The sequence below is a fragment of the Metopolophium dirhodum genome, chromosome 2, assembly GCF_019925205.1.
Source record: "Metopolophium dirhodum isolate CAU chromosome 2, ASM1992520v1, whole genome shotgun sequence".
Classification (NCBI taxonomy): domain Eukaryota; kingdom Metazoa; phylum Arthropoda; class Insecta; order Hemiptera; family Aphididae; genus Metopolophium; species Metopolophium dirhodum.
Window position 1 is genome coordinate 6,966,707 of NC_083561.1, and position 19,374 is coordinate 6,986,080.

General features: G+C 31.3%; 1 protein-coding gene across 1 annotated transcript; it reads left to right on the forward strand.

The window, feature by feature from the left end:
• The first annotated feature begins 5 nt into the window (after positions 1–5).
• LOC132938686 (J domain-containing protein) lies at positions 6–11,347 on the forward strand. The gene is made up of 4 exons (XM_061005665.1): positions 6–362; positions 8,148–8,249; positions 8,397–8,513; positions 10,088–11,347. Exons 1-4 carry the CDS (start codon positions 273–275, stop codon positions 10,271–10,273), a joined length of 495 nt encoding a protein of 164 aa, XP_060861648.1. The 5' UTR covers positions 6–272; the 3' UTR covers positions 10,274–11,347.
• The last annotated feature ends 8,027 nt before the right edge of the window (positions 11,348–19,374 follow it).

The window sequence follows — 19,374 nt, forward strand, 5'->3', positions numbered from 1 at the left end:
TGAGTCACGCGCACGATTGCGGTAGGGCGTGCAGCGGTAGCTACGATAACGACGGCGACGGGCAACAGCGGCGCTCCACCGGTAGCGGCTGCGGCGGCGACGGCGACGACGACGGATTTGTTTTGCCTGGTTTTTTTTCGCACCGTCCTTCGTCGGTTAATACGATCGTGACGATCGACGAGAGCGGACTAAACCGCGACACCACCGATCAACAACGAACACATAGTACAAGCACATTATTTTATAACCCACACGTCGATCGTCTGCTCGCGATGACCAGCGTTTCGGAAATACTGTCGTACGACAAGTCGTCGGCCCAAGACGACTTCTACCAAATGTTGGGATGCGACCAGACGTCCACGGTGAGCCGATTACGCTTGTTATTATAATATTTTGTTATCTATTAACATTGTCATTGTTGTACGCGCGAAAACAGTGAGTATAGTTTGCGTCTCTGTTATGTCATATAAAATAGAGTACTCGATGTATTATTGTTGACAGTGTTGTCATTATAATTATACCATTATCTATAGTAGGTATAAAAAATAATAGCATGCACGATGTACTATGCGTATAAGTTTATCATACCCCGCATAATATTATCCATAGTAGGTACTTGTAAAGTGTGTGTGCTCGAGCAGCTGACCGTGCACTTTTTTCCGGGATTATTATTTTACCTCCATATAGTACACCGCCGGGTGTAGGGATGATATACACAATATAGCGTGCAGGGTTACAAGCAGGGTATAAAAACCGTTTCGAGTGGGGCTTGCGTGCTTATTAAAATATATTATCATTATAATTTCCCGTCAGTCGTCGCTACTGATTTCTCGCACCAAGGGTAATTTACGATTTCAGCACACATTAACACGTCATATGATTTATGTACACAGGGCGATTCATCATGCACGTTCACCCCATTTTATCCTTGAATAATGCGTTTATTCGAATTATAATTTTTAAAGGACATATTTTTAAATACTTGGATTTGTTTAACCGTTTAACTATAGTTACCCTATGGTGACAAGTGAATCAGTTCTCTTTTAAATGCATCTATATTTTTTTGGAATTTATTGTTACATAATCAAATGATTTTTTTAATTTTTGACGGATCCAAATCGAAATTTGAAATTCTTAGCTATTATACTTTATGTTGGTACTAAGGATAATAATCTTTATTAATAATGGTTTTACATAGAATATATGTAATATTTTCTAGTATAGGTTCTGTACCTAGTACCTATTATACTTGGACAATTTATATAAATGTATATTAATTATAGCTATAATTTTCAAATCATATAGCCCCCATATCATTTTCTAAACCTATATTATCATGGACAGTTATCCTCAATGTTTAAAATCTAATTACTTAGAAAATAGTAAGCCAAGATAGAAACCATCTCCTTCAAAATATTTTAAAATAAAAACAGGTCGCTCACATTTAAAAAAAAAGCTTGTATCAGCAAAGGGCACTACTAAAATGGTAGCTATACAAATCTAAGTTTTTGAAAATATGGTCTTTAAATTTACTTAAAAATTTAAAAAAAATCAGAATTTGAATAAATGCATTATTTAATGTATAAAAGGGTAGAGGGTGATCATGGTTGGTGAATCTTACTGTATAATAGGTACATAATATATTTAGACATACACTTAGGAAGACATTATCGTGACCGTTATAGTATATTGTATACGCACGCAATGGTCAGCAGAGACGATATCTCACTACAGGATGGGAAAAGGTCATAAGGATTTATACAAAGGCCTGCCATACCTGCGCTCGCTAGGGTGAGTGTGTGTGTGTGTGTGTGTGTGTGTGTGTGTGTGTGTGTGTGTGTGTGTGTGTGTGTGTGTGTGTGTGTGTGTGTGTTGTGTGTGTGTGCATTGTGAGCGCACCAGCACACCGTTGTCCCGTAGCACTGGTGGCAGTGAATTCGGATGAAACGATATTATTGATTGATCACTGATGTTGGCAAGCGTATAGTATTGTCGAACTGTTCATTAATATAATATGTAATATTACATTATTACGCACACGTAGATAACTAGAAAGAAATACACGCGTGATTAGAAAAACCAGTCATGATGGTGATAATAATAATACAATTAATTAATACAACTATAGGTAAATTATAATATAAATATTAAGCATGTACAATTTACTTGAGGCACAGAAAATTCAAATTGAGTACCATGGCGGGATAAACCGCGGGACACATTAATCCGTTCACTCCACACTGTTTTTAATGGAACCATAACAAGCTCGACCAGGGTCACTATTATCAGTTTATAATTTATATATTATATTGTACATAATATTATGATATAATTAATCGTATATAGGACGTGTATGTTATTGTGCACAGGTTATATGAAAATATAGTGATATGGTTCATACGGTATAATGTGGTATAGCCGCATATGTATAGGTTATTTCGTCGCGTATCGTTTATTTTCGAGTAACAGTCCACACAACATGACATGTATAAATTTCGTATGTACATGTTATTTCGTAATTGAAGCGAATGTCGTTATACGAAATTACATTACATACGAGTATATACGACAATCAGGCCATACGGGTATAATATACACTAGATTAAAACGTCAGCTCGACAATTAAATGTTTTTGATGGGTATTATTTGTTTTTTAATTAATATTTGTCAACCTAATAATAATTGAACCTCCGACGCGATGCGATTCGATCAAACAAATGAAATATATAATATATATTTTTTTTATGTACGTTAAAATTGTTCAAAGGTACCTACATGCACGACATTTTGTACGTTTTAATTAATTTCGATTGTAGCTGCTGCACTCTTGGTTAACTATATTACAACAAAAACGATAAGTACGAAGTACCTATATAAATATAATAAGTACAGCCATATTAATATGCTAAAAATATATATATACATAATATTATATCATTATGCATTGTACATAATATATATACTGCAAAAATTACGGATATTGTATTATTTTTTATTTCTTATATTTTAGTCGTTTGACATTTTATTATTTATCATTCATTTTTCCTATGATTAGAAAAAAATTTACAATTTGATCGATTACAATATTTTATAATAATAACATACGTAGGCACTACAATTTGTTTTACTAATAAATGTCAACTTTTTTACGATGTGCATCAAAACAACGCGTAAGAAAAATAGTTATGTTCAACTATTTTTCCAAGGTCCACTATTAAAATTGTTCAAATTAATATTTTCTACAAGGTCTTATCTGTTGAATGATTTTAATGATTTCGAAATGTATTCAGCGTAATCCGAAATGTTACTTTCACCTAATGAAGTTTCAGTAATTTGAATATAATATAATAATATTCTATTATATTGTACATTCTAATATGCTTAATAATAGATGTATAATAGGGACGACTATAACCGTTTTATAATACAATAAAATATTAAAATATGCGTAATAATTAAAACGTCATAATAATATATTAATATAATAGTGTGTATGGTGATTAAATAGTGTAAAATAGTTTATAATTCTATATTTTTTCGATTTTTTTTTTCAAGATGACCAATGTTTAAAAAAAATGTAGCTATAGTACCTATAATCCAATTTTAAGCCACATTCAAGTCGCAAAATATACAATAATAATGAAAACACTTATCATACTGTTAATTATACTATATTCTAAAAAAGTTACAATGTATCATAACTAGGTACCTAATATAATTACCATCTAAGATTTATAAAAGTAAGTATTTTCGTAATTCAAAGTAATAATTGATCCAGTTGTTTTACCGTAATTTATAAATCAGTTATAATCAGAACACACTATAAGATCAATGATATACTAGGTCACAATGTCACATAATATATTAGATGCCTATAGATAATTAGATAATATAGTAAATCGACGAACAGTCTGTATAGTAATTGATTGGTACATTAATAAGTTTATAGTTCCTTTTAGTTTCCTTTTTGTACCACTGTTATATACGTAATAAATATTAAATACTATACAAATAATATTACTAATAAACAATATTTACAGATGTTAAATGTTTGAAATATATTTCTGTGGTTCTCCAGAGTCGAGAAACATAATTCCACAAATATTTAAATGCGCATTAGAGGTTTGAGGTCTCATAACTAAATACCTAATTCCCACTATATATACGGTCAGACCACATAATCCGGTAACAGCCGAAAATCGTATTGTACAAATGACCGTAGACCAAACATTCACTGAATATACACTAGCACAAATCTTAATGTTTATTCATATTTTCCAAATGTTGTAAAATAAAATTAACCAAATAATTTAGGTTAGTACATTACCTGTGTTTGTATGTAGGTTTATCCGATTAATCAATTTTTTTATCAAGTTTTGCGCATGTAATATTATAGCGTAAAAATGCTCATAATTCACTTAAAAGCTGAAATATCGTAAAAAAAACCCCGCACACAAACACAGATAATGTTCCTGCCATCAAGTTGCATGATAAGTCGATTAAATTTAATTTTTAAAATAACAAAGCATAACGTGATCTGCGGAACGTAAATTTGCTATGTTACGCACTTGTAAAACGGAGACAACAAGTGCCCGTGTTACGTCGTCTTAATATAATATTGAATTAAAACTAATTGAGTTTATTATAAATTATAATGACCCAATCTCCTCGTGTAGTTTGATTCACACACGGTTAATGTTATTATTATTTATATATAAATCATTCAGTCTACCACATAATTATATATTATCTACATTGTTTACAAAAAAATTTCAATACATTATGCTATCAACTACTACATCATATTATGAACATATTTGTTTTTACTATGGTATGCAATTTGAATAGTTCATTGTAGATACCTACTTTTATATTATATTGTTCAAACATTGTAATATTGAAATGTAATAATAATTTATTTATGCTGAAAACATGAATCGTCACGTCAGCGAAATTAATTGAGGTATAATTAAATACTCGTACAACTGTAATACAATTAAAAAATGATTTAATTAAAGTTAAATAACTAATGATGATTGGATTTATTTTTAAATACATCTATAAGTAATTTATATTTTTTGGTATTACCTACACTATTCACACAGTAAGTCAATAAACTTCATACTTTTGAATTGTTATTATTTATCTCACCTAAATTGAAATTGTTTATGTATACTGCTTACATATCCTTTTCGCATGTTCCAAAATGAATACATTTTTAATACTTAATATTCGAAATAGCCAATCGGTATACTTACCTAATTTTTATACGAAATAAACAATCTGAAAAACATTGAAACCCGAAATCTGTATCAACATTGTAATTGTACGTTTTCAACATTCAAATCAAAAATGAATTGGTCGTGTGCGTAGGTACCTTATAAGTAATAAGTATGTAATAAATAATAATCAAAGATAGGTAGCCTACAACAAGTAGATTAAGATGATTAGGTATTGAAATAATATTTTCAAATAACTATAATGTAAAACATATTATTACCTATTTATTCCAAGTTCCTACATAATATTATGATTAACAAAAATGTTTTAATACTGATATGATTTATACTTTCTGAATGGAAAAGTTCTGTTCATAGTAAAATTATAATCTTTATAGCATGAGTGTGGACGCAGTCTGCTGCTTTTGGTCCTTTTTTATATGCCTAGCAATAAATCTACAATCTACATATAAGTACCTAGGTAGTAGGTATAAAGGATTTTATTATATTTTTAACCTGAGCAATCGATTCATATAGATAGGTATTCATATAATAGGTACCTACTCATCGTTACAATATCGTTTATTTTACGGAAAAAGAACACCAAAAAAATTAAAGCTAGTTATATACCTACTGCTAAATCAATTATTTACAGTTACTATTTATACATTGTTCTTGTTTTATTTTATTATATTACATTAATTTATCCATAAATTAACCAATATTATATTTAATTACATTTGACTTTTTTTTTTTTTCCAATGTTAACTGTGGTCCTTGGGGATGGGATTATAATAAATGAAAGTGGCCCGGTATCAAAATGTTGAAGACCCATGGGCCATTGGGTGTTACTCTATAGTCTATACTAAGTAGAAACTTACATACATTGTTATTTACATATTGTATGAAACATACAATATAATAAAATAAATTATCATATATTTTGTCTCTGAATTAGAAACGAAAAAGTTCTACACATGTGCAGTAATTAAGTCTTAAATATGATAACACGTACGTCGTACGTAACCGCTACGAATATCAGTGGCAATTTATTGGTTTACAATTAGGAGGTACTTATAGGTGATATGTTTTAATAATTAAATAATATAGGTAACTATACCTGTTTAATGTTTGATTTAAATAAACAACGCCCGTGCCTCAGTGAATCGAAATCGGGATTATTATAATATATTTTCAGGTTGACAAAATAATTTACTTAAAAGTCAACGATGTATAAAGAATAAAGATGTTTGCATAAAAATAATTTCAATAGAATATTTTATTTTATTTTTTTCAATGAATGAAATATTGAAGTGTTATATAATACGAAAGACTTACGAGGTACGACACCTGTTGCTCATTCATCAAATGCGTACAGCATCTTTCGTCTTTTATTCAGAAACGGCTTGCTTTTCGAACGCTTTCATCATTGAGTGGACAAACTTCAGCCCATTGAAGCTATTTATATACCTACAAAATGCAAAAGGTAAAGCAATACGCTTTTCACGTGTAGAATATGTACATTATATCCATACCAAAGGATTTGACAAAACACATTATATAGGCACAACACATACAGTTGCACGCGCTACTGAAAAGATTATATACACAATATTGAACCTTAAAAGTTTACAAAACTCTGTACTATTGCTCACACAATGCACGTAGGTACACACACTGAACTACACCATATAGTAATTATGTATAATAATACTACCTGTGTGTCAGTTCAAGACAATACAATTTAAGTCTCTGAAAATAGACAAAGACCACTATATATACCGTATACACAATGCACGTAACTTTGTCGGCATAGGTACCTATGTAACACTTGCGGGTTTCCGTGTGTGTTGTGACTCCTGTACTTAAACTAACTTATATTGCTGTAGTTTAGTAGGTGGTAGGTGCCTATATGTGGGAAAGATGGATGCGGTTTTTACCTTTATGTGGCTATGTGTTATTAAAACACCGACCACTATATTGTTTCGTATATCTCGTTGGCTGTAAAATTCACTTAAATCAAAAACCTTTATTATAAGATAGATATGCACGGAACTATATAAGGTACTTGTATGTATATTATTTGATAACTTTTTATAACTTATGCGATCCCAACATACCCAACTTTATCAGTTCAGTACATATTTTATACTCTGCCGACGATGTTGATAGATACTGAAATGCGGCGCATATTATTAATATTATTATTGATTGCAAAACACCGAACAAAATATTTTTCACTTTGTAGTCAATAATTTCTGTAAACTCGGTCGTCACTCTAATATCCTATCACGGCAACTTCAAACAAATGTATGGATGTATAGGTAATATATTATATAATATAACTGAAAGGTTGGAAAAAGCAACACCTGAAACCGTTCCACAATTAAATTATTTACGCTGAAAGCATTATTAATTGCGGTCGGTAAATTCAATTGTGGGCCGTTCTATATATGAAAGTACTGTTTTTCAGACTGAAAAAGAGATATAATCTAAAAAAACAGGGGAAGAGAACAATGACACTGCCACTGAACTAAACACATGCGATGTTTATTATGTGTAATATTCTCATATTTTAGTAATATGTAAAATTGGCACATTACGGGAGTCGACATATTCTTTCATTCCGGTTTGATTTTTAACATTAATATTATTATGATGATGTTAATCATTTTCATAGATAACATAACATTTCATGACTCGGAATGCATATGACGACTTCCAATCACGACCATATTTTGGTTAATAATCGCATTCCGTGAATTTAGTTTGGTGAACACTGCGATGGTGCGATAATTTATAGATTAAATGGATATAAAATTTTAACTGTTTTTTTTTTTCAACTAGGTATATCTATATGTATATATATACATAAATGCTTTATCACGATTTACGTTTAATGTATACGTAAAACGTTATGTTAAATAGGTGGAACAAATAAGCGCAGAATTCAAAGTAAGAGCTCTTAAGTATCATCCGGATAAAAACTCCGGTGACAAGAAGGCGGAAGAAACGTTCCAGAAACTTAATGTAAGCAATATAACGGGCGTTCGCGCCTCGTTTGATACGTATAGGTATACTTAATAATATTATTACCTACTATTTTTATTATTATTATTATTATTATTATTATTATTATATCGTCTTCGAATGATATCATATTCGTGTGCGTTGTAGGAAGCCAAAGAAACGCTGTGCGATCCGGAAAAGCGGGCAACTTACGACAAATGGAAGAACAGCGGCGTGGCCGTTAGCTATAAAACGTGGCTGAGCAACAAAGAACATTTCCAACAAGTACGGACTGTGTGAATTACGTACAACACAATATTGTAGTAATGTAGTAGTTGCAATGGTGTATCCGTTCGTGTTAGACTCGTGTAAATTCGAGACATTAATAACAATACTGCAGAGATCGAGCGTCCATAAATATATAGGGCGTCGATTTTATTTTGTCTTTTTGCTCGCGCGCGTTACAGCTCAATAAAACAAAGTACCCATATAATAGTACCTATACCTACTGCTAGCTGTAGCCCTCTATAACATATTATATATATATATACCGTATAATATACAATAATATAATCTATAACACGCACCGTATATACTATACCTAAATAATTATTTTTCGGGTACTTTTGTTTCAAATGTTTGCATAACCTTCGCGAATGTTCTTAATCTCTTTTGAATTCTCTATTGTGTTCTTGGTAAAAACTTGAATGATCGGGCCGAGTAGGTTGGTAAGTGGGCTTATAGCCGGGACCCAATTTACCTGTTAGTTTTTACCTAGAACATAATATTATAACAAACACATAATATATTTTAATTTGTACCGTTTATACAATTTATACCATAAGATTTTTTTATTTACACAATTTATACCGAGATCATTATATTTTATACCATATAATTATTTAGAATATAATATTATGTAATACCTTTTTTTTCAGTGACTCGACTTACCTATCACCTTTATTTTTCCTGGACCCAATTCACCGATATAAGGCCATTTGGGACCCAATTTACCAATCGCGCGAGAATGTTATATTGTCGCCGATTTTACTAAAATTATATTTTAGAAGTTAATCGTTTTAAAATTGCATTATTGAATTATGTATCAGAAAAAGTTTTTTTACATTATTGCCATCTATAAATTTACCATAAAATAAAATGTTGATAAATTTTACACTAAATAATATTATCTCTAAATATAATCATGTGAAACTACACATTCGGAACGTTTATCGGCGAGTTTTTTTTTCCGATCCAAGCAAACTTTACAAAAAAAAAGAACGTGCGCACCATATTTCAGTAAACCTAGGTTAGCTAGTACTTATGGGTTATTTTCGTGCTAGGTGGTAGTCATTTTTTTATGACACATTTTTAAATCGGGAACAGTGTGGATAAATAATATGGTTCCACGCACTCAATCCATTAATAAATTCACGTGGTCATCACACCCTGTGGATATAACATAAAGACTTTCCGGGACAACGATAAACATAATCCGGTAACTGATAAAGTATTGGTACCTACCGAGTACCGACATCTAAGGGTTTTATACTTTTATTCAGTTACGTGTTTAACTTTGTTCAACTCAGCGTAGCAGTGTAGCACTAATTTCCATTACTAAGTGCTTACCAATATACATAATACATAATAAATCTAATATTATATATAGGTACTTCAATACCTTTTCAACTTTTCAACTGAAATCTATTATTCGAATATTTTTTTTTCTGTCTACGCTTACCTCGTGTAAAGTTCTTCGATCTAAAATGTTATGACTATTTTTATTTTCTTAATTATTAATTATATGTACGTTAACTTCAATGAAGAATAATATCATAATAATTCAATTTTTTTTTCAGTCTATGCACTGGGCACAAATGAACACTAAAGACAGAATGCTTCCGGAAGGCGGTGAAGGGGCTTCGTCTTCAATGGCGTCCAGGAGAGCATCTGAAGGTGGAGTGAACTTGGGAGCTAACAAAGTAAAATGGGACGCAAAATCTAATGCAGATATTATCAACAAGTTTCGCAATTACGAGATATAAGTAGCGTAGATATTGTCTATAAAAAAAAAAAAAACATTCCTTCATCGAATAAAATATACTTTTAACACAATATAATATAAATTCATATAATTTGTACTTATATAATGTTAGATACATAATATTATACTGATTCTTATAAAACACATCTTTACCCGAGGGCCTGAGAAGTAAAACACGGTAAATAATAATTATAATTGCACCTTAAAATCAACAATATTACTATTATTATTTGATTACGCTTACTTCTAAAAGGGTATAAAATGAAACTTTTTAGGGTAAATTAGAGTGAGTTTTCTTCTCAGACCTTCGAATTAATTGGATCTTCAAGAATTTCGCTAGTAGTTATTTCTAAACATAATACTATTCAACTATTGTCTAGTCATTAAACAGTATAAATGATATAAATGATACTTAACGTTCACAATTAATTGAATGCTATTTTGATTCGAGTAGATTATGTTACTCAAACCTAATTAATGTAGTTTGATATCACTATATCAGTCTCGCAAAACACAAATTAATTGTAACATCGTGCAATTCTATGTTTCGAAGATGTAATACTAATAGGTATTATAATTTATAATATGATATTATGACGTGTAATTCTGTTATTATAAAGTTAGTGTATTTCTAAAACAATTAGCTGAGACACAGTATAATATTGATAGTATCGTGTTCAAGTTTATTGTATTATTACATTGTGTAACGATTACAAACCTTACCTACCTATATTTTATAAGTTATCGGTGGTCATTCTTGTGGACCACGCCGTTGTAGCTACGACCTCGTATATTACTATTTATTACGTTTACCTATTTATTATAATATTATAATACTATACTTATGCTGGATTGCACAAAACATTTAATGAATCAATAGTGAGCTAATGGTCCCTTAAACAAGATTTAGTGGCCCATGATTGGTCCATTAAATTTTTAGTGAACCATTAAATTTAATAAATTGTTTATGCAACCCAGCATTAGTATATTAATATACTTGACTGTATTGCCATTTCGGTGAGATATTGTTTCTCAAATTTGTAAAAATAAAAATATACATATAATGAATACAATACGTGAACTGTGTTGTTAATATTATGAACCCGTCATAAACAAAATACGTCCCTGTGTATGTGTGCGAGATACGAGTCCGTCTTATAAAATTATGTACCTATATAAATAGTATGGGTAAGTAATATTAAATACAACTTAAATCTGAAGCTATGTTTGCTGCAAGCTTGTATGTCTTATAATTCTGAGTAATACAGCTAATAAATATATATGTCGTAGGCCGTATGGGAAATAATTATTAGTCTTTTTGCGAAAAGACTAAGCTCTTTGCAATAGGGTAGCCCGTTTGCGAACTACTTATTATTTTTCCAAACACATAATTTAAATGAGCACTTGACATTGAAATACTTGTAAAACGGAAACACTCAAATGGACTTTCAAACAGGCTGTTATCTGGGAAATTTGATTCACCATTCTTTCTTAATTTAATTTACTTTTAAGTCCCTCGACGTACTTTTCAATACTCCGTTCCTTTCTGTGTTCCTCCCTATACCTCTATAATTATTTAGCTAACGAACCAATTACAAGACTCTTATCACTTACCAATGTCGGTGCTTCCCAACTTACCTTATAGATATCTGATATTATATATTATGTTAGTCTACTTTATCGTTGTTTTTCTTTTGTACACATATAGACATTAGCATATTAACATTATATAAAAAAAAATGTAATAATTATGGGGTTCTTAACAGAACCTATATGCAATTTATATGTTGTTTGTAAAATTATCTACTTTGTATATAAGATTGTTTATAAATGTTTACTTTTGTCCTGTGCCGAAATGCCCCTGTAGAGGGCCGCTGATCGTTAGCTCAGGGGGCTTTTTTAAAAATATATGGTTCTAAAAAAGTATTTAGGAGTAAATCGAGGTTTTAAAAATGATGGAGCAAATATAATTCTGACACCCACCCATGATGGTTTTACATAATAAGTCGAGGGATGTTTTTGATTTTAATTGTCCGTGCGAGCGCAGCGTGCGAGTGACTACACCGGGTATATATGAAAAAACCAACAATTTCAATTAGCTATATAACTTAAAAAGTCTGACCACCAAATTCAGACTTCCCCGTCGTTTTCAATTCAAAAATAATGATTTCCGGCAATTAATTTTTGCAATATCGTTCTTAATTCGTTGTAACTTGTAATATAAATAGGTTACCGAAAAAAAATTGGAAAATTCACGTGATGGGTGCTAAGCTAGATTTGCTCCCAATAAATTATTATAATTTATAATTATATTGAAAGTACAAATATTATGTTTGTAAAGCGTTCATGAGTTGAACCTAAAAATTAAAAAATTAAAAAAATAAATGCGGGGCGCAATTGGAGCTCCCTGAGCTAACGATTATCGGTCTTCTACAGGGGCATTGCCTCAGCTGCCCCTGCACTGTTGGGGACCTTCACATAAAAATTTTGTTTTTTCAAAAAAAATCACCATCATTATTTATTTTTGTATATAGGTAACCTATAAAAAATATTATATTATACATAGACCTCAGGGCCCCATACATTGACTGTGTCCGGGGCCCCAAGAATCCTAATTGCGGCACTGCTTTTGTCAAAGGGCTAAGCTCGTAAATAAAATAAAATGAAATAAATAAAATAATGATGAACTGTATGATGTTCTTGAAAAGTCTCATAAAGAAACAAGTTACAAGGCATGGACGCATCATGGTGGACTACATAAAATGATTTATAATTAAAAAAAAAAAAGTGAGCCGTCGCGAGAGGCCTGGCAGATGTGAAACATCAAAAATTTTTTTTTGTAATAATGTTGAAAATAGATGGTGAATAAGATGACTATGAAATAATTTCTAAATTAATATCATAAGACTATTTTGTTTTTTATTTGCATATGAAGTACTTAAAAGATTTACAAAGACATACAAAAATATACAAATGTAATAATGTAACTACCTACTCTAATCAATATTATCTGTTGCTTCGTCAGTTATTTCTGTGACAGTAGCAGTTGATGCTTCTAATGGTACAATTGCTGGTATCAATGTAACAATTGGACGATGATAACTGAAATATGCAACAAAAGTACGTGACATAACGTTATCAAGGTACCTTGTGAATACTCCATCTATATAGCAGTTCCATATCTGGTTGTTGCTTCTCTTGGATCGTTATTAATATGCAAACTAAATTTTTCTTGAAGAAATGTAATTAATTGTAATGAATTGTCTCTTGCGAAATTTACATTAAAATCTCCTGCTAAAAGTAATGGTAATTTATCCAAATTATCTTTCAAAAGCATCGATCCTTCGTGACTATATAATATAATATAATATAAAACAGTATATATAAATAATATATTATAATATATTTATATCATATATAATATAATATATTTAATATATTTAATATATCGATATAGAATTATTAAACAAAAGTATTTTTTCAACACGCACATGCACATCGCGTTTTATTTTATGCGATTGCCCATGACGTGTTAGATTTTTTTAACAATATATTTTTATATAATTCCATTGAAAAATGAATTCTATTTTTTCACAAATTATATTTATAACATTTTAAACTGGCCTTAATAATATCTACTAATCAAATTTTTAGTATAACCGCTTCAACAATAACAAGCGTCCATTTACATTTTAGATCATTGAGTTAAGTTACTATCTATAGCACCACGATAAGCACCTGTCGAATACCACTTATCACATTTCGTTGACTAACCATATTAAGTCATAAACATAATATTTATAACTAATATCTATTAATCTAATTAGTATTTTACTTCTTCACTATCTTGTAATATAAAGACGAAGTTATACAGAGATCATTTTTGTTAAAATAAACAAACTAACCTTTGGCTCGAATCAGTAAATTGTGAATCGGGATATACATCAAAAGCACATGACGGAGACATTTCACTCCAACCTGGTTAACTTGAAATTTAATTCTTTTTTCTGGCGGCGGTGCACTGTCTCGTTCCATTATATTTTTAATATTTTCACTGTCACTGTCACTCATATTTCATTAGAAAATATATATCGTTATTACAACGGCCCGTTCAAAACAACATAATATACAATATCATACCTACACGTAACAAATAACAATATAATCAACGTAATATACAATCAATTTATTTATACGCAACAATATAGGTGTACATATTATACGTTTATAAATCGTATAAAAATAGATAAGCCAATACTGCGCACATGGAGAGGAAATCGCCGAGCTTCGGAGAATTGAGCCGACGAGCTATAATATGAGTGGGGCGTCGCCACGCCACAGTCGGTCTCACTACTGTACCGCGCCATAAGATGTTTCACATCAAAATAATTACGTTGATAATACGCGAGTCTTGTCATTCAATTATTTTTAATAGCGATTATTCAACTTGTCGATGAATCCAGTACTGGACCAGTTGAAGAGATCCGAGACGACTTGGTTGCTGCGCCAGCGGTGCACTCGACAGAAGAGGAACAAAGTGACAAGGCGGGGTACGTCACCCCGGCCAGGGGAACTGAGTTAAGGAACAGTTTTGGGGGGACTTAGTCGACTGACTGGACCCGGGGGTAATACCAGAAATACGCGCATCTCCGCGTACACGGACGACGAGAATCGTCTCCGCTACACGCGGAGAGGCGTTAAAAAAGCCGTACGCGTATAATATTATGTTGTTGCTCCCAATGAGAAACCCCGTCCGAGTCTCTCCCTGGCCGAGGGGAGCGAACAAGGCGTGGCGATCAAGTGGGGTCGAGATGGATACGTGATAGTGCACATTTGGGGGGGGGGGGGTGATCAGCCGCGGTAAGTCACCAATATACAAGTTCTCTGCAGGCCACCGGCAGTGGCGCGACGGGATCACTGACGATACGCGCGCTCGAGGTCGCCGACACGCGAGACCCAGGGCAGGCGCCTGGCTGCTCCGGTCGTGAGCAACGACGACACGACGACGGAGACTAGCTTTATTTACTGGCGCGGACATCGACGCCACCGCGAGGGTACCGCCATTGACGACTGATGCAGTCCTGCACGAAGACGACTCGTGACGGCGGCCACGGAAACCACAGAGCTCACGGCGGGTTATAGGGAATCTAGGAACACGGCCGTCAGCAGCGCCGGGCTTGAGGAAACTCAATGTTTCAGGGTTCGGTGGTGCGTGACTCCAAGGCGGAGCCATGGCCACAGGACGCCAAGGCCAAAACCACGGAGAGTATTAGGACAGCGGCGCGTTGTGATTCTGTCCGCCGATTCTCTCACCTTGTTTTCGCTCAGTGGTCTGATCCCGCCAGGTGAGTCGTAACGCCTCCGGTCGCCGCCGATTCCATAGCACAGATATTATAGTCTTCGTCGCTGGCTCCGAGCTTTGGTCACCGGCAAAACAGTTGTCTCCGTGGCACGTCCTGCAGTACCTACCGTCAAACGCACTAGCTGCTCGTCGCTCTCGCAACCGTCATGGTCGAGCTTCGCCATCATCGTCTGCACCACCCACTCACCATCACGTACCCACCCACCCACCCCCACCCACATCACCACGTCTTGCCTGATGTCTTTTTTTCGTTAAAATTATTATTATTGTTTTTTGAAACTTTGTTCTTTGTATTATATTTCATTTTTAATAAATAATATAGGTTCAACATTTTGAAGCATTATAATGTAAACATACATTGTTCATTAAATTATGTAATAAAATCATTTTGTTTGCCTACTGCACATATATATTGAAATGTTGTTTCTTACTTTTCGTATCAACGAGTACGATTTTATTTATTTCAACAAAATATAATGGCTCCTGCACTGAACATGATCGTGCTCACGCGGGACCCTTATAAGAATATTAACCAACATTTTTTTTTTTTGTCACGTACAAATCTCAATAAATAAATATTATATTGAAGGTTTTGGACACGTGCAAGTATAAGTTTGCCGGTGTGGTGACATTTTTTCTGCCCTAAAACGTAATAATAGACAGAAACAAAAATTCAATAAAATACGCACACATCATTGTAAATGTAAAATCAATACATTCATTGCTCCGAATCTAAAATAATGATGATAATAATAACTATGGTTTTTGTTGTGGTTGTTTAAATACCACATTCTGTTTACGTAAATATAATTAGTAAGTTTAGACTTATATATAGGTACTGCGCTGAACAGTTCATTGATCCACGAGAGTCTGGCGATCGAATCCGCACATGCTATCAATTGTGTTGATGATGACGAGTAGGTACACTACACAATAATATATTATAATTTATAACATTTAGAACTACTATATAAACTACTAATATCGTAACACATTTAATATTTAAAGAAATAGAAATATTAATTTAAAAAAGGTGGGCAAGTAGGTGTCGCTCTGTTGTACAGTAGGTTACAATAAGTGGGACACTGTAATGAATGGTGTTAAATTTGATTTCAATGATATAATATCATTGTATAAGAAAAACGATTTTGAGCGAAAACGGTGAAGCCTATGATGTTACTAAGCACGAACTACTGTGTAGGTACTAACCTAACCTGTGTTCGTATTACTAAGTATATTTGATGATATTATTGTGAATAAAGTAATTTATATATTAACCTACTAACTTAGAATCTTGTTTTAAATGTTCAATCCTTAACTATAAAAGTAGAGCATATTATAAATTTTTAACAACAAAATAATTATTAAATTTTAAGTTTGATAAATGTCGTAAAAAATCGAACTTTAAATACTTATAAAAAAAATTGTGCCTATGTATTTTTAATATTTTTTTACAGCTATTGTAACAATATATCAGGAGCCTTGCATTAAATTTTCACGCTTTTTTACCAAACGAATAAATTTTTATTGATATTTAAAGAAAAAAAACTAAAAAAAAAGAAAACTGACAATGTCCGCAAACAGCTCAAAAAGAGTCAAATTATTTTCAAAATTTTATCGTATATATAAAATGCTAATATAAACATTCAGTGAAATTTTTAAGTACCTGCAGTCATACGTTTTTTAATTTTAAATAAGAAAATCATTACATGAGAAATCGAGTGAATATCAAATGTCAAAATGTCCGTAAACAACTCAAAATAAGTCAAAATATTTGGAAAATATTATGGTGTATAGAAAATGCTAATATAAACATTCAGTCGAAATTGCATGTATCTACGGTAATTCGTTTAAAAGTTACACCAAAAACCAAAATTTTCGATTTTCTGAAAAACAGATTTTGCGTAAAAATTCAAGTTTTTTTCTTAAATTTTCTTTGTTTTTCACGACACTTTTGAAAACTACTAGGACCCCCCCCCCCCCCCCCAAAGTACCAACTAAATTCACTTTCCTATCAGAAAAGATACTGTTTAAGAAAATCTAAGCATTTTTACTGTCCTAATAGGTGATGACAGACACAAAAATAAAAAAAAATTAAAAAAAACACGCATCATTGTAAGTTAATACATTCATCGTATTTAAATTGATCAAAAAAATGTCCGTAAACACCTCGAAATGAGTCAAAATATTTTGAAAATTTTATCAATTTCTTTAGGTAATTGATAAAATAAACATTTGGTATAAATTTCAAGTTTCTACGGTTATTCGTTTTTGAATTACAAGACATAAGAAAAAAGAATTACTATTACTAATACTCATATCATCTAATGTGAAAATTTGAACTTCAAACACTCATAAAAATTTAATTTTACTTTCCGGTAGACATTTTCTTTTCTAAAAGTAAAAATCTTATATAGAATCTTGTATTGAATTTTAAAATCTTAGATATAAAAAGACAATTTTAATGAATTATTGTGAATTTACTTTCAACTTTTTTTTAATTTAATTATTTAAACAAACAACTTTTAAGGAACCTTGTATTACATTTTAAAGTTTTTTCATAGTTTCTTATTTCATTTTTGTATTGGTGGTTAAAGAATAATTTAGGGAGAATATTCATAAAAACTTTTTTAGATTTCGTAGATAAGTATTTATATTTTATTTTCTATATTTCAATGTATAACTTTTATTATTTAAATGAAAAAAATGCATTTAAGAAATTTTCACAAAAAATAAAAAAAACGTTCGGCAAAGAATTTCCTTAATTCTTGTCATAAAATATATGGTCACCATGTCACATATTTAAGTCCACGAATCGAGATACTTTAGGCCTTGACTATTCATTTTAAAAGTGGTCAAGCATACGTATGTGTTTCCATCACAATCAAGTAACTAATTTAATTTTTAGAAATAATAAAGGTGGTTCCTACCTACATAAAACTTTATGATACAGAAGCATGCTCATTGCTCATGTAGGTATAATTCAGTAGTGACAATACTTAAATATTTTAACCAAATTAAATAACATTACCTATATGTTTTCAGCTATTCAATTAAGTCAAATACAACTAATTATTTTTATTTTGTTATAAATATAACTATATTTTTATTTCCTTCTGTATTGAGAATTTCTGAGAATGTAATATAAAAAAATATTACAGTAGGTATCATGTTCTATGACAATATATTTCATGATAAAATAGATAATATATGATAAAAAAAAGTTGTAAGCCACTCAGTACGCAGTACGCACTACTCACAGTAAATTTTTTTATAATATGTAAACAACTTAACGCTTTTCGTATGAAATGGATTATAATATCATGTATAAAAAATTCAAAATATACCATATTTCCCTGATTATAAAAGTAATATAATCTTTATCCAATGGTACCTACCATTTGCATGAACAAAAAAATATTAGATTTTCGTGAGCCATTAGCAGTTGTCCCAGAAGTCCCGCGTATCACCCTTAGTATCTCCGTGGAAAATCAATATATTAAAATACAGTTTTTTTTCACAGTAATAAGTATGAAAGTTCTGATTGAATAGCATAAATTTCAATTTTTTTTTTTCAAAAATTACAAAAAATTTTTTTTAGGCAATTTAATTTTTTTAATTTCCAAGATAGCCGTTTTGTTAATCATATTTTTTAAAACAGTTAAAGTAAAAAACTTTAATCTTATGAAAATTTACCAAGTTAGGGATAATTATTATTTTGAATTTCAGCCGAAAAATCA